The following is a 14,135-nucleotide window of genomic DNA, read 5'->3' on the forward strand; positions in this document are numbered from 1 at the left end:
GTGTACTGCATGCAACATGACAAAGGGCACAAAATGAAACCGACAGTTTAGTCTTAGGACTTTGGAGAGGAAATGTATGTAGGTAACTCTGGAACTCTGTGTCAAGGCAGAAAATGATTAGCTGCAAAGACAGGCAGAGAAAGAACAATGGGAGAGTCAGTTTGGTGAAACCTGGCTGAAAAAACTGGCTGGAGGCCATTTGAGTCTCTCTGCCTCCTTAGCCAACATGGCCTCAGAGCATTCTGAGGGGCCAGATCTAAGTATGTACCCCCACTTTCACGGCCTGGATGAGCTCTGGCCTCCACACACCATAGGAGAGGCTTCTGCCCACCTTTGAGTGTATTTTCTGACAGTTTCTAAAGTTGGCAACTTTCTTCTTGCTGCACTCTCACCTTACATGGAAACTTCTTTATCACTTACCTTTACCACCTCATCATGCCTTCTTCTCACATGCTCATTTTTTCCCTAAGGACTAGGGAAGATACAGGTTATTTTTCCTCCCCTGTGCCCTGGAATGCCTTGTCCTCTGTAAAGGCTGGTACTCCTCTCCTATGAAAAGACCTATGAAAAACCTTTCATACCATCTTCCTCCTGCCAGCCATTTCCCTGTGCAACCGAATTCATGACACAAGGCTGGGTCCCACCTGGTATATAGCTGCTATATATTTAACCTGTTCTTGGAAATGTCTGCTCTTAAGTGTTCTCACCTTCTGTTTGGTCATGTCTAAGAGCCCCACAGAGTATCTGTCACAGTTGAGGAAGGCGCGGACTGTGTACAGGGCTTTGTGGAACTGCCTCTCAATGTCTGTAAGCTCTTCAAAGACTTTGCTCCCAGACCACAGCAGTATCTGAAGAAATACAAAAACATAGTTAGTGTTCCTGAGGCACAGAGCAGCAGCTCACAATAACCAAGAATAACTGTCCCCATTTTGTAGATGGAGAAAATGACGTGAGGTGAATAATGGGGCAGCTTCTATTGGGTCCAACTCTTTCCAATTCTTTTATTTCCTAGGTTGTTAATAACAATGATTACAACAAACATTGACAGAGCCCAAGTATCCTATATACTTTGTCCCATAATTAGCCCCATTTTTCAAAAGAGGAGGCTGAAGCTGGGAGAGGTTAAGTGATTTGCTCAAGGTCTTAGAACTGGTAAACGGCTTAGCAGGGATTCAGATACAAGCTGGCTGACATGAAAGCATATTCGTGCAGTCACCCTGGGTTACAGCTTTACAGACATCCATGACTCATGCACCCCAGGGATGCTGGGAGAGACTGTTCGATACTTCCCAGGCACTTCTGTCACTACTGCCTTCTAGTTGAGCACATCAGTGCTTCAGGAAGAGGACACCTTCAGTCCAGTCCATTCCCTCAAGTCAAGCCCTTTACCTGGCCACGCCGAGTCTCACAGTTGTGCAGGTAACTCAGGTGGAACACCTTCATGATTAGATTTGCAAAGTTGAGGTACTTGAGAAGAATCTGAAAATCAAACAGCATGAGGAGAAACAGATGAGAAGGAGAATTCCCTCTTCTGGCCATTTCTACCATCAGCCAATAAGTTTGAACATTTTCAAAGCTTCATCTGAGACAGTTTGAGCAGATGGATCATGGAAAGCTGACTCATAAAATGTTGCATTCTGTGAGGGTAAAACTCACAGAATGTAGAACGTCAATGTTATTAGAAGTGTATTCATGAGAAGTTGCTAGTGTTCATTGAGTTTGCAGGCCCCGTGATAAGTCATGTATATATGTTATCCTGATGGCCACAAATGACCTCAAGAGATACTATAGATACTCTATTATCCCCATTTTACAAATAAGTAATCTGAGGTTCAGAAAAATGTGCCCAAGTCAAACAGATATTAGCAGAACCAGAATCATTATCCTTACATTCTTATCTCCAAAGCCCAACATCTTAATGATTATCCTGTCCTGCCTCCCTCACAGATCATCAGACCGCTAACTTCCTTATCTTACAGAGCGGAAAGCCAAGATCAGGACAAATAGCAAGGGTCAGAGGGTTTGTGAGCTGGGAGAATGTGCTGGCGTGGCCAGCCCAGCAATTTCTAAGCACTCTTACCTCTTCATCATTCTTGGTGAAGTGGGGCCCATCCACTTTATTCACAGCCATGATTATGGCCACCACGTCCTTCCCATTCATTATGGGAGAAGCCAAGATGTTCCTAGTCTGGTACTCTGTGAGGGTGTCCACGAAGTCACAGAAATGCTCATCCTGAAGGTAGACAAAGAAAAGCATGAGTGGGCAGAGGAAGAGCAAAGACAGGAAAACAACCCAGAGTCCCAGGTGCCCATGGTTGCTGTTGTTGTCCAGTCACTCAGTCATGTCTGACTCTTTGCAACCCCATGGACTGCAGCACACCAGGCAACCCTGGCCTTCACTGTCTTCTGGAGCTTGCTCAAATTCACGTCCATTGAGTCAGTGATGCCATCCAACCATCTTGTCCTCTGTTGTGCTCTTCTCCTCCTCCTTTCAATCTTTCCCAGCATCAGGGTCTTTTCTAATGAGCTGGTCTTCACATCAGGTGGCCAAAATATTGGAGTTTCAGCTTCAGCATCAGTCCTTCCAATGAATATTGAGGGTTGATTTCCTTTAGGATGGACTGGTTGGATCTCCTTGCAGTCCAAGGGACTCTCAACAGTCTTCTCCCACACCACAGTGCAAAAGCATCAATTTTTCGGCACTCAGCCTTCTTTATGGTCCAACTCTCACATCCATACATGCTGCTGCTGCTACTGCTGCTAAGTCACTTCAGTCGTGTCCGACTCTGTGCGACCCCATAGATGGCAGCCCATCAGTCTCCCCCATCCCTGGGATTCTCCAGGCAAGAACACTGGAGTGGGTTGCCATCTCCTTCTCCAATGCATGAAAGTGAAGTCACTCAGTCTTGTCCGACCCTCAGCGACCCCATGGACTGCAGTCTACCAGGCTCCTCCATCCATGGGATTTTCCAGGCAAGAGTACTGGAGTGGGGTTCCATTGCCTTCTCCATCCATACATGACTACTGGAAAAACCATAGATTTGACTAGATGGACCTTTGTCAGCAAAGTAATGTCTCTGCTTTTTAATATGCTATCTAAGTTGGTCTTAGCTTTTCTTCCAAGGAGCAAGCATGTTTTAATCTCATGGCTACAGTCTCCATTTGCAGTGATTTTGGAGCCCAAGAAAATAAAGTCTCACTGTTTCCATTGTTTCCCCATCTATTTGCCATGATGTGGTGGGACCAGATTCCATGATTATCATTTTTTGAATGTTGAGTTTTAAGCCAGCTTTTTCACTCTCCTCTTTCACTTTCATCAAGAGGCTCTTTAGTTCCTCTTTGCTTTCTGCCATAAGGGTGGTGTCATGTGCATATCTGAGGTTACTGATATTTCTCCTGGCAATCTTGATTCCAGCTTGTGCTTCATTCAGCCCAGCGTTTCTCATGACGTACTCTGCATAGAAGTTGAATAAGCAGGATGACAATATACAGCCTTGATGTACTCCTTTCTCAATTTGGAACGAGTCTGTTGTTCCATTTCTGGTTCTAACTGTTGCTTTTTGACCTGCTAGAGGTTTCCCGAGAGACAGGTAAGGTGGTCTGGTATTCCCATCTCTTTAAGAATTTTCCACAGTTTGCTGCAGAGGTGGAGTAAAGAAGCTCCCCATTCTCTTGTTGACAAAAGAATGAAGCCAGTTCCATCTACTCCCCTTCATCAGGGACAAGGCAATTAGAGATAATTTCTGCCCTGGAAGCCTCCAAAATCCAGTAGAAGAAACTCTGAAATACAGCTTACAAAGGGTTATGGAGACATGAGCAAAGCACTGGAGGGACCCAAGGATGGAGGTGGAGGGTTGGCTTTGTCTGTGGAGGAAGATTTTGAGAAGGCTCTCTTCCTTTGATGACAGTTAAGTGTAAATCAGAAACTTGAGTGAGGAAGAGACCTTAGTGAGTATCATCGTCGCATTTGCTAGTAGGTGTTGTGTGTGGCGCTTTGCCTGCATCAGCTCACTGTATTCTTCCCAATAACCCCAGAAATGGGACCATTAGCAGTTCATCTTACAAAGGGGGAAACTGAAACTCAAGATTAACATTGCTTATTACTTGTGTGTGTATGTGATTTGAGAAACTGCCCTCAGCTCTGCTGCTTCATCCAGGGAAGCTTTATTTCAGGGAAGCCTGAATAAGGGTAGACCTGGGTCTGGGTCTTTGAACCAAAGAATTTGTTACTTCCAGCTTTTATTTATTCATTTATTGGCTGCAATGGGTCTCCGTTGCTGCGTGCAGGCTTTCTCTAGTTGGGGCGAGTCAGGGTTACTCTTCATTGTGGTTCATGGGCTCCTCATTGTGGTGGTCTCTCTTATGAAGCACAGGCTGTAAGCATTCAGGCTTCAACAGTTACAGCACATGGTCTCGGGAGTTGTGGTTCGTGAGCTTTAGAGTCTGGGCTCAGTGGCTCTGGCTCACGGGCTTAATTGCTCTGAGACATGTGGACTCTTTACAGAGCAGGCCTGAACCTGTACCCCCTGCATTCGCAGGCAGGTTTTTATCCACTGCACCACCAGGGAAGTCCACTTTCAGCTTTTTTTGCGATCGAGTTCTAGCACCACACAGCCAATCCAATGGCTATCCCCGTTCCACAAATCTCAACGGAAGCCCCACTCTGTGTCAGGCCTTATGCTAAGCACCGGGGACAGAGGGAAGACTAAAATTCAGGCCAGCACACAGATGAATCACACAGAATTAACAGAATTAACACAGGTTGGCTCAAAGCAGTCGGAGTGCAGAAGAGCACACACCTCCTACACCCCACCCCGAAGGCAAACTCGGAGGCCAGTATAGGGTGGTACAGTCTGGGTGGTCAGAAAGTGGGGACAGAGCCTGAATTGTTGTCTTAAATCCAAAAGAATCCACCTTTCTGTTTCTTGGTCACACTGTGAGGCTTCCCAACAGTCAGCGTTGCTGGGAACATAAGCCAGCCGAGTTGTGTACAGTTCATGCTGTTCTGAGAAGGAAATGTATTTTGCAGAGCCAGTTCACAGAGCTGTGCTAGAACTAGGACTTTCCCACAATGCAGAAGTTGTGCATCTGTGGATTCTTCCAGTTGGAATGGGATTAAATAAACAGGCCCTGGTGTCGATGAAGCTGTCTCGAACCAGGTGAAGGGTAAAGGAATTAAGAGAAGCCTGTAGCACTCAACTTGAATTAGTGTTGGAGGATTAAGCAAAATCTCTAAAGAGGTATTAACCGTAAGGGTTTTCCATGTCACTCTCTAAGGACAGCTGATGAATACAAGCCTGAGTGAGACATGCCCAGATTCATTTCATCAAGTCAGTTCAGTCTTTCAGTATTCACTTCTGTCAAGGAAAGCAGTACTTGGGCCTTACCTGCATCTGAGGCAGATGTTACTAAAGCCACAAGTACCTTTTCTCCCACTGAGTTCTCAGCCCTAGAACTTTCTCACAAATAGCACAGCTGCCAATTGACTGGTGTCTGTATAATCATTGGCATCCTTATATTTTTAGCATATACAGTGTTCTCAGCTGTGTCATAGAACCTCAACTTATCAGTGGCAGAGGGACCTTAAAGGCCAACTGCTAAAACTATTTTGTTTATTTATTTTTTATTTGGCTGTGCCTGGTCTTAGTTGCTGCATGAGGGACCTTTTTCTTTAGTGGTGGCATTCGAACTCTTAGTTGCAGCATGTTGGATCTAGTTCCCTGATCAAGGACTGAACGTGGGCCCCCTGCATTGGGAACACAGTCTTAACCGTTAGACCACCAGGGAAGTCGCTAACCTATCTGTTTTAAAGCCTAGGAATCAGAAGTTGAGCGGAAGAAAGCCCAAGTCATTCATTCATTCAGTTGGCATTAACAGAAAGCCTTTAATGTATGCTAGTACTTTGGCCACCTCATGCAAAGAGTTGACTCATTGGAAAAGACTCTGATGCTGGGAGGGATTGGGGGCAGGAGGAGAAGGGGACAACAGAGGATGAGATGGCTGGTTGGCATCACTGACTCGATGGATGTGAGTCTGAGTGAACTCTGGGAGTTGGTGATGGACAGGGAGGCCTGGCGTGCTGCAATTCATGGGGTCACAAAGAGTTGGATGCGACTGAACTGACCTAAAATGAACTGAGGCAGTTTAGGCAGTGAACAAGACAGGTGAATATCTTTCCCTAGTAAAGCTTCCACTCAAATGGGGTGGACAGACAAAAGGCAAGTAAACAGCTGCTTTGAAGAAGAGAAACTGGATGACGCTATAGAAAGTGATGGAAGCGGGGGTAGGTTGATGCTGCTCTGGTCAGTCCTGGTGGGTAGGGAGGCTTCTCTAAGAGGTAATAAAGAGAGTGAAGGCTCAGAAGAGCCAGCCAGACAGTAGTGTATTTCAAGCAGAGGGCACGGAGGACGCCAAGGAGCAGGGGGCAATGAACTGACTGATCTGAGAAACAGGAAGAAGGCCTGCTTAGTGAGGGAGACTGGAGGGCAAGGAAGTCAGAGAGGTGGCATGCGTGCCTATGTGCATGCTAAGCTGCTTCAGTCGTGTCTGACTCTTTGTGATTCTATGGGCTGTAGCCAGCCAGGCTCCTTTGTCCAAGGGATTCTCCAGGCAAGAATACTGGAGTGGGTAACCATTTCCTTCTCCAGGGGATCTTCTCAACTCAGGGATCAAACTCAGGTCTCCCACATTGAAGGCAGATTCTTTACCATCTGAGCCACCAGGGAAGCCCCTCAGAAAGGTGGGCAGAGGCCTTATGTGACAGGGCCTTGGAGGCCAATGGAAGAGCTTTGATTTTATTCCAGTGTAATTCAAGACTGCTTTTTATTCATGGAAACCCAGTTTCTCTTTTCAAATATCCTCTGTGCCAAGCTCCAGTGTATCCCATGATGAAATCTATTTATTGAATGACTTTCACTTTCAATGATGTACTGGGCCCAGAGCCAGACAATTCATTAACTCTCACATCTTCCCTATCACATAGAACTCTCTCCTTCCCTGTTTTATAGACCATTCTCCTGCTCATAAATGGCACAGCCTCTGTATTCATTCATTCATTCACTGATACACTGATCAGCTCATTGATGGATTGATTCATTCATCCACTTATATTTACTGAGCACTGGCTCTGTGAGAGGCACTGGGTCTGCCAAGACCAGTAAGAAAGGTGAGATTGTCCTCAGTGGGTTATCACTGTACAGTGGGGACATCATGTAAAGCATGAATTCACAATTCAAGCCATAACGTGAAGAAAGCCCCCAGAGAATTGATGGTATCCTGGGGCCCCAGGAGGTAGTGACTTGTTCTCTGAGTGGCTTCATGAGCCTGTCAGTAGTTGAAACCTCTCCAAGCCTCAGTTTCCTCTTTGGTAAAATCACCGTGTCAGACCAGGTCCTTTCTGAGGTTTCTTTCTGGCCTGGCATGCTGGGTTCCAGGTGTCATAGGGCGGGAAGGAGAGCAGGACAACCAGTGTAAGAGCCTCTGGAGATGACAGTGCTTTCAGCTTCAGTCTTCAGAAATGGGATTGTTACTGTCTGGAAGAAACTCACTGTTTTCCTTTACTCTCACATAACTACCATATTCACAACACTTTGCAAACCAGATATGTAGATGTTTTTTTCCCCACACTGACCTGTTCTCTGACACTAGCTGGGTATCCAACAATTCAGTTCAGTTCTGACACTGTTTACCTGGAGAACAGGAATGTACAACTGAAGGGTTCAGTCCCTGAAGACTGCCCCTGCTTCCGATGCCAATGTCAAGTCATAGGTTGCCATCTGTACTTCTGCTAACTGACTGTAAATCGAGGTTCCAGTGACTCAATCCTTGGGTTTGATTACTTGCCAGAAAAGCTCATAGAACTCAGGAAAGTGTTTATATTTACAGTCTTAGAATAAGTGTACCGATGAACTGTCAGATAAAGAGATATATAAGGTGAGATCCAGAAAGGTCCTGTGTGCCAAAGATTCTGTCCCCTGGAGTTGAGGTGTACACTGCCCTCCCAGCACATGCATATATTCACCAGCCCAGAAGCTCTCTGAACCCTGTACTTTTGAGGTTTTTTATGACAGTTTAATCACAAAGGCATAATCAATTATTAACCCCATTTCCAGCCCTTCTCCCCTCTTACGAGAATGTTGTTGTTTAGTTGCTAAGTCGTGTCCAACTCTTTTGTAACCCCCTGGACTGTAGCCTTCCAGGCTCCTCTATCCATGGGATTTCCCAGGCAAGAATACTGGAGTAGGTTGCCATTTCCTTCTCCAGGGGATGTTGCCGACCCAGGGATCGAACCTGAGTCTCTCGCACTGGTGCGTGTATGCTAAGTCTCTTCAGTCATGTCCGACTCTTTGCAACCCTATGGACCATAGCGTGCCAGGCTCCTCTGTCCATGGGATTCTCCAGGCAACGGTACTGGAGTGGATTGCCATGCCCTCCTCCAGGAGATTGAACCTGCATCTCTTATGTCCTCCTGCATTGGCAGGCGAGTTCTTTACCACTAGGGCCACCTGGGAAACCCCCTTAAGAGAATAGGGGATGGGCTGAAGGTTTCAAGTGTCTAATCAAGGCTTGATCTTTCTGGTCCCCATCCAAGAGTCCACCAAGAGTCCTCTCATTAGAACAAAAGACCACCTACCACTCAGGAAACTCCAAGGGATTTAGGAGCTCTGTGTCAGATGGTTCTATCACTCAGGAAATTACAAGGGTCAGTTCTGTGTCAGGAACCAGGACAAAGATCAAATAAATATTTCTTCTTATAAATCACAATATCACAGCCCACTGGGAAAGGGCCATCACTTATTAATTCACTCAATAAACTGTAATGAGAAACCACTCTGTCCCAGGCCCTGGGCTAGGTCTCGTGACCAGTAGTGGTGAATAAGATATGCGGGAACAGACAAGCTTTGTGGGCTTTCCCAAGGAGAAAGGGTAAAGAATAAATACACAGACATACACTGACTGTCAAGTAGGGTTGCCAGATTTAGCAAATGAACACAGGATTAATTAGATTTGAATTCCAGGGAAACGATTTCTTAGTATGTCATGTACTGCATAGGGGATACTATCATGTGAGCTGGGCACTCTTGGCAGTTGCTTTCATTTTTGCAATGTAAGTGTATGACTTGGGCTTGGGTTGCTGACATCCATCTCAAAGATGTCTGTCTGGCCATCTCAAACAGACACACTGTCAGCCACACACTAGATAAAGAGCCATGCCACCTCCTCACACTGAGGCTCCTTTGTTTTAAAGATCTTGGTTGATTTTGATACCTGATCATTTGGAGCCAGTTTTCGCTTTCTATTTTCTCTTACCAAGATTTCAATTTCTGTTCTTAGGTTTTAAATTCGCTAATAAAGAGTAAACCTGTGAAACCCTCAACCCTCACTGAAAGTCCTAGGCCAGAGCCCACTCTCTCCCTCTCTAACCTGAGACCTTCTTGTGCGGCCCCAGGTATGCAATGTAATTTCTAGGTCTTATAAGTAATAAGCCTTTGTTTTTTCAAAGTTTCCTGATCACTAGTGCTAAAGGGTATCTTGCATTCATCGTAAGAACCACATGGGCTTGTCCAGTCACAGCATTGATTACTGACAGTTTAACAGTTATTAGCACAAAACACATACTAAACTAGTTCTCTGGGGCTTCCATGGTGGTCCAGTGCTTAATACTCACACTTCCATCACAGGAGGCATGGATTCAATCCCTGCTTGGGGAACTAAGATCCCACATGCCGTGCAGCTCAGCCAAAAAAAAAAAAAAGTACTCTTTGTTTATCTAAGATTCAAATTCAACTGGGCAGCTTACATTATATCTGGCAGCCCTAATGACAAGTTGCCCCCGCGAGGGTCCCAAGGATAAGTAAGAATGTGTCAGAGCATGGGAACCACATTATAACCATGGGAAACCCCATTCATGGTTTCACATTTTTCAATGCAGTAATTACAACCACTTTCAGGTTTTGGTGGGGGCTGACGGGAAGTGTGCTAAAGGGTAAGAGTATCACTTATTAGTGGTTCAGGGACCACCCACCCCCCAATCTACGCCATATCCCTGCTTCTTCTCCATCCAGCTCCCAGTGTCTGTCCACAGACCCCAATAAAGTATGATATCTCAAGGAGGAAGATATGTACAACTGAAGGACCCAGGCTTGCTGACCTGAACTGACATCACTCCAGGCCTGAGGCACACACCAAGGGGGCTGCCTGGCCCAAAAGCTTCCTGGGAACACAGCCATCCTGTCCAGGGTGAACTTTGGGGCTGACAAAGAAACAGCAGGCTGTCCTTTAGTGCAGGGGCTCAGCAAACTCTTCGGGATATTTTAGGATCAGAGAGTCTACTTAAATCCTCAGTCCCTTAACACCAGGGTCCACAGAAGCTTTCAGCCCCTCTGTTCTGTCTTTCCCACAAACAGAATCTAAACTGAAAGCTCCAGAAAGGCAAGACTGGATTCCTCTCCAAGCCCCACACAGCCCTGGTCCAGCATCTATTCCATAGAATAAATTCCTTAACAGCAACCACAAAGTAGCAGTGATATTAACAAGGAGGAGAAGCTGTCATAAGAGCCTGAACTATGTGCTAAGAACTTTGCTAGAGGAGAAAGAATTATCTCGTTTTATCCTACAACAACACTTAGAGAAGCTAGGTTTTCTCCCTCTATTTTACAAATTAGGAAGTGAGCCCAAACAAGCTAAAGAGTTTGCCAAGGCCATGTTATTAGAAAGGGAGTCTTGATTCACACCCAGATCTGACCTCAAAGCATAACTTCTCAATTTTCTGCCATGTAATTTGAAAAGACTGCACTTAGTTTAATGCACTCATTTTATAGGCCAGGAGGAAGTAGAGAACAGCAGAGCAGTGAAGGGTGTGGCACCAGTCAGAGTGCCAGAATTCAAATCCCTGCTCTGCCACTTTCTGTGCGACTGAGAAAAGATTTTAATTTCATCATCTGTAAAACAGGGATACTCAGTTATAAGACTGTGACAACCCATGTTGGCTACAGTTGAAGTCTAGAGAGAGTTGAAGGGAGAAGAGATTCCAATCCAGTTGAATGAGTCTTCAGGAAATTTCCCTGGGTGCCAAATTACCCTTACCCTAGGAGGGCCAAGGAGAGAGGAACCCCATAGGAGATCTAACCCAGCATACTTCAAAGAAAACCAGGTTCCACAAAAGCCCAAGTCTGTGCCTTTCATCTTGCCAAGTAACTCAAGGGACTTTCTAGTGGTTTAGTAGCTAAGACTCTGCCCTCCCAGTGCAAGGGGCCAGGGTGCGATCCCTGGTCAGGAAACTAAATCCCATGCGCTGCAGCTAAGAGTTTGCCAGCCCCAACTAATGATTTTCCCATGCCATAACTAGAGGATCCTTCGTGCCATCACTAAGACCTGGTGAAGCCAAATAATGAATTAACTAACTTTTTTCAAAAAAGGAACCCAAGTGAAAAAGATGATCCATTGGAATTCTCACATCTGTGCATGTGAAGTCCAGGAAGCTCTGCTCTGATGCCTTGGTGACTTTGGGCAAGCCCCTTCTCAAGATCTTCTGACTCCAGACTTCTCATCCATTAAACAAGTCAGCTGGATGAGACGATCTCTGAAGCCCCATACCTCCCCAACTTTTAATTTTAAGACCTTTAATCTGAAATTAGGTCAGAGGTAAGGGGAACACAAAGTCACAAAATGTCCAGGCTGGATCTTGGGAATGACTGAACACAGGCTCCTGGTTAGGCCAGTGCAGCAATAAATGAGACCCACATTGGCCTTGACAGCATAGGGCAAATATTGGGGTGAGACAGGTGTTAAAGGGATCATTGCAAAATTACTGGAGTGTGAGTCTTTTCTCTAAGTGTTTGTTGAACATCTGCTTTGTGCCAAACCTTTGCTATAAAGTGGACAAACATTTGGTATAAACTGGACAAAAAGGCAGGCATGGTCCCTGGCCTCCAGGGCTTACTGTGGTAAATGGTTTTAGGGAGGAAACTTACAGAAGGATCTGAGAGGGTCTCCCTGAGGAAGTGAACTTTAAGCTAAGATCTGAAGGATGAGTAGGAGTGGACTCTGGCAGATGGTTATGGGGAGAACTGCATTAAATGATTTGCTGTAGGTGATCAAAGAAGTCTTTGTCAGAGCTGCCAGGAGAATCCCACAGAACCCTAACCTCTTAGAAGACAGGGCCAAGTGCTTAACCAAGTGGTCAACTTAGCATTTCCGTAATGACTGCCAGCCTATGTCTCCTGACGCAAGGCACAAAGTACAAATAACATCACTTCTGTGATAGTCCTGCCAGAAATGCATAGCCTGAATCTAAATGTGAAGACACATCAGACAAGCCCAAATGGAGGGACATTTCTGCAGAACAAGTTGGCCTGTAACCTTCAAAAACATCAGCGTCATGGAAAACAAAGATAGATTGAGAAACTGTTTCAGATTGGAAACTAAAGAGACAGTGCTAAATGGGCATCATTGAGACGATTTGCAAATATGGACTGAATATGGACTGTTCACTAGATAATAGTATTGTAATCACTGTCACATTTCCTGAGTTTGATCATTGTACTTTGGCTATGTAAGAAATGTCCTTGTTCTGAAATCACACAGAAAAATTCCTGGGGTTAAAAGGATGCGTTGTCTGTGTTTGTCTCCCAAATGGCTCAGAAAAAATAGAGACATAAAGCAAATGTGGTAAGGTGTAAGTGAAAGTTGCTCAGTCGGGTCCAACTCTTTGAGACCCCATGGACTATACGGTCCATGGAATTCTCCAGGCCAGAATACTAGCATGGATAGTCATTCCCTTCTCCAGGGGATCTTCCCAACCCAGGGATCGAACCCAGGTCTCCCATGTTGCAGGTGGATTGTTTCCCAGCTGAGCCACTAGGGAAGCCGGGTAAGGGGTAAACAGTTGATGAACTGGAATGAATATACAGTTCTTGGTACTGTATTTTAAACTCTTCTGATTTTTTTTTTTCAAAATAAAAAGTTATCAATAAACAAATAGAGAGACTTCCCTGGTGATCTAGTGGTCAAGAATGTACCTGGCAATGCAGGGGACACAGGTTCCATCCCTGGTCCAAGAGGATCCCACATGCCACAGGGCAACTAAGCCTGTGCGCCACAACTACTGAGCCCAAGGACCTAGAGCTCAAGCTCCACCAACAAGAGAAGCCACCACACGCCACAAGGAAGAGTAGCCCCTCGCTCACAGCAACTAGAGAAAGCCCTCACAGAGCAACGAAGACCCAGAACAATGAAAAATAAATTAATTAAAAAAAAATAGACAAGTAAAAGAGGAAAGAAAAGTGCCAAGTGGTCACCAGCCCAGTCTTGGTGGCTGACAGCTCCCCGTCCCATATACCCTCCCCTCCAAACCCCATGGAATAATGCCTCCCTGTCCCTGACTCCCATGGGGAAGAGGATACCTCCTCTGTGTTGGGGACGTTGACGATCTTTTTAGAGAGCGCAACATGGCCCACCACTCCCATGTCCAGGGGAAAGACGATCTCCGAGTCAGGCGCCACCAGGCACTCCTCGAGCACAGCATCCTTGTGGACGTTGAAGAGCCGGGTGGCCAGCTCCGCGATGCCGTTCCGGGCCCTGTACATGAATAGGCTCATGCGGTCGGCCTGCAGCAGGAAGCACAGCTTCTTCATGACGTTGAAGATGCACTTCTCGGCCTGCAGGTTGTCCTGAAAGTCCCTCAGGAGGTCGAAGATAATTTCACTCTCTTCCACGCTGCTCAGCGGGTGGTAGTTGCTGAAGTCCACGGCCGCCTCCCTGGGTCCCAGCAGATCTGAGATGACCTTGGCCCGGTAGCGCAGGTTGTAGTACTGTTTGGCAAAGCTGACATTCGAGTCCAGAAACTTCTGTACTTCCTCTGCCGTCACCTCGCCCATGGCTGGGAATTGCACTATTTCTGTGGATGGGGCTGAGGCTGGCCTAGACTTCTCTGAGTCTTGTCTGTGAACCTCGTTGGTGTGGCTGCAGAGCAGAATGAGTGAGCTTGGGAGATTAAATCATTAATATTTCCCCAGAACAAGGATTATGAGGATCAGGGTGTTCCGGATGCTCCTGGGCCCCAGATGGGAGAGGTGAGAGTTCTCTTTTCACCTTGGTCTGCTAATAGGAGAAGAAAATTTGGCACGGAGCTGGCA

The 14,135-nt window shown here is 46.0% G+C and overlaps 1 protein-coding gene across 1 annotated transcript in view; it reads right to left on the bottom strand.

The window, feature by feature from the left end:
• Positions 1–13,877, bottom strand: part of PDE6A (phosphodiesterase 6A) — a 75,661-nt gene extending 61,784 nt beyond the window's left edge. The window contains exons 1-4 of the mRNA XM_068979633.1: positions 13,404–13,877; positions 2,081–2,233; positions 1,390–1,479; positions 708–848 (exon numbers count right to left, since the gene is read on the bottom strand). Of these exons, the coding sequence (XP_068835734.1) occupies positions 708–848; positions 1,390–1,479; positions 2,081–2,233; positions 13,404–13,877 (858 nt within the window). The remainder of the gene's footprint in view (positions 1–707; positions 849–1,389; positions 1,480–2,080; positions 2,234–13,403) is intronic.
• Between the last annotated feature and the right edge of the window lie 258 nt (positions 13,878–14,135).

This window comes from Capricornis sumatraensis, chromosome 9 (genome assembly GCF_032405125.1).
Source record: "Capricornis sumatraensis isolate serow.1 chromosome 9, serow.2, whole genome shotgun sequence".
NCBI lineage: Eukaryota > Metazoa > Chordata > Mammalia > Artiodactyla > Bovidae > Capricornis > Capricornis sumatraensis.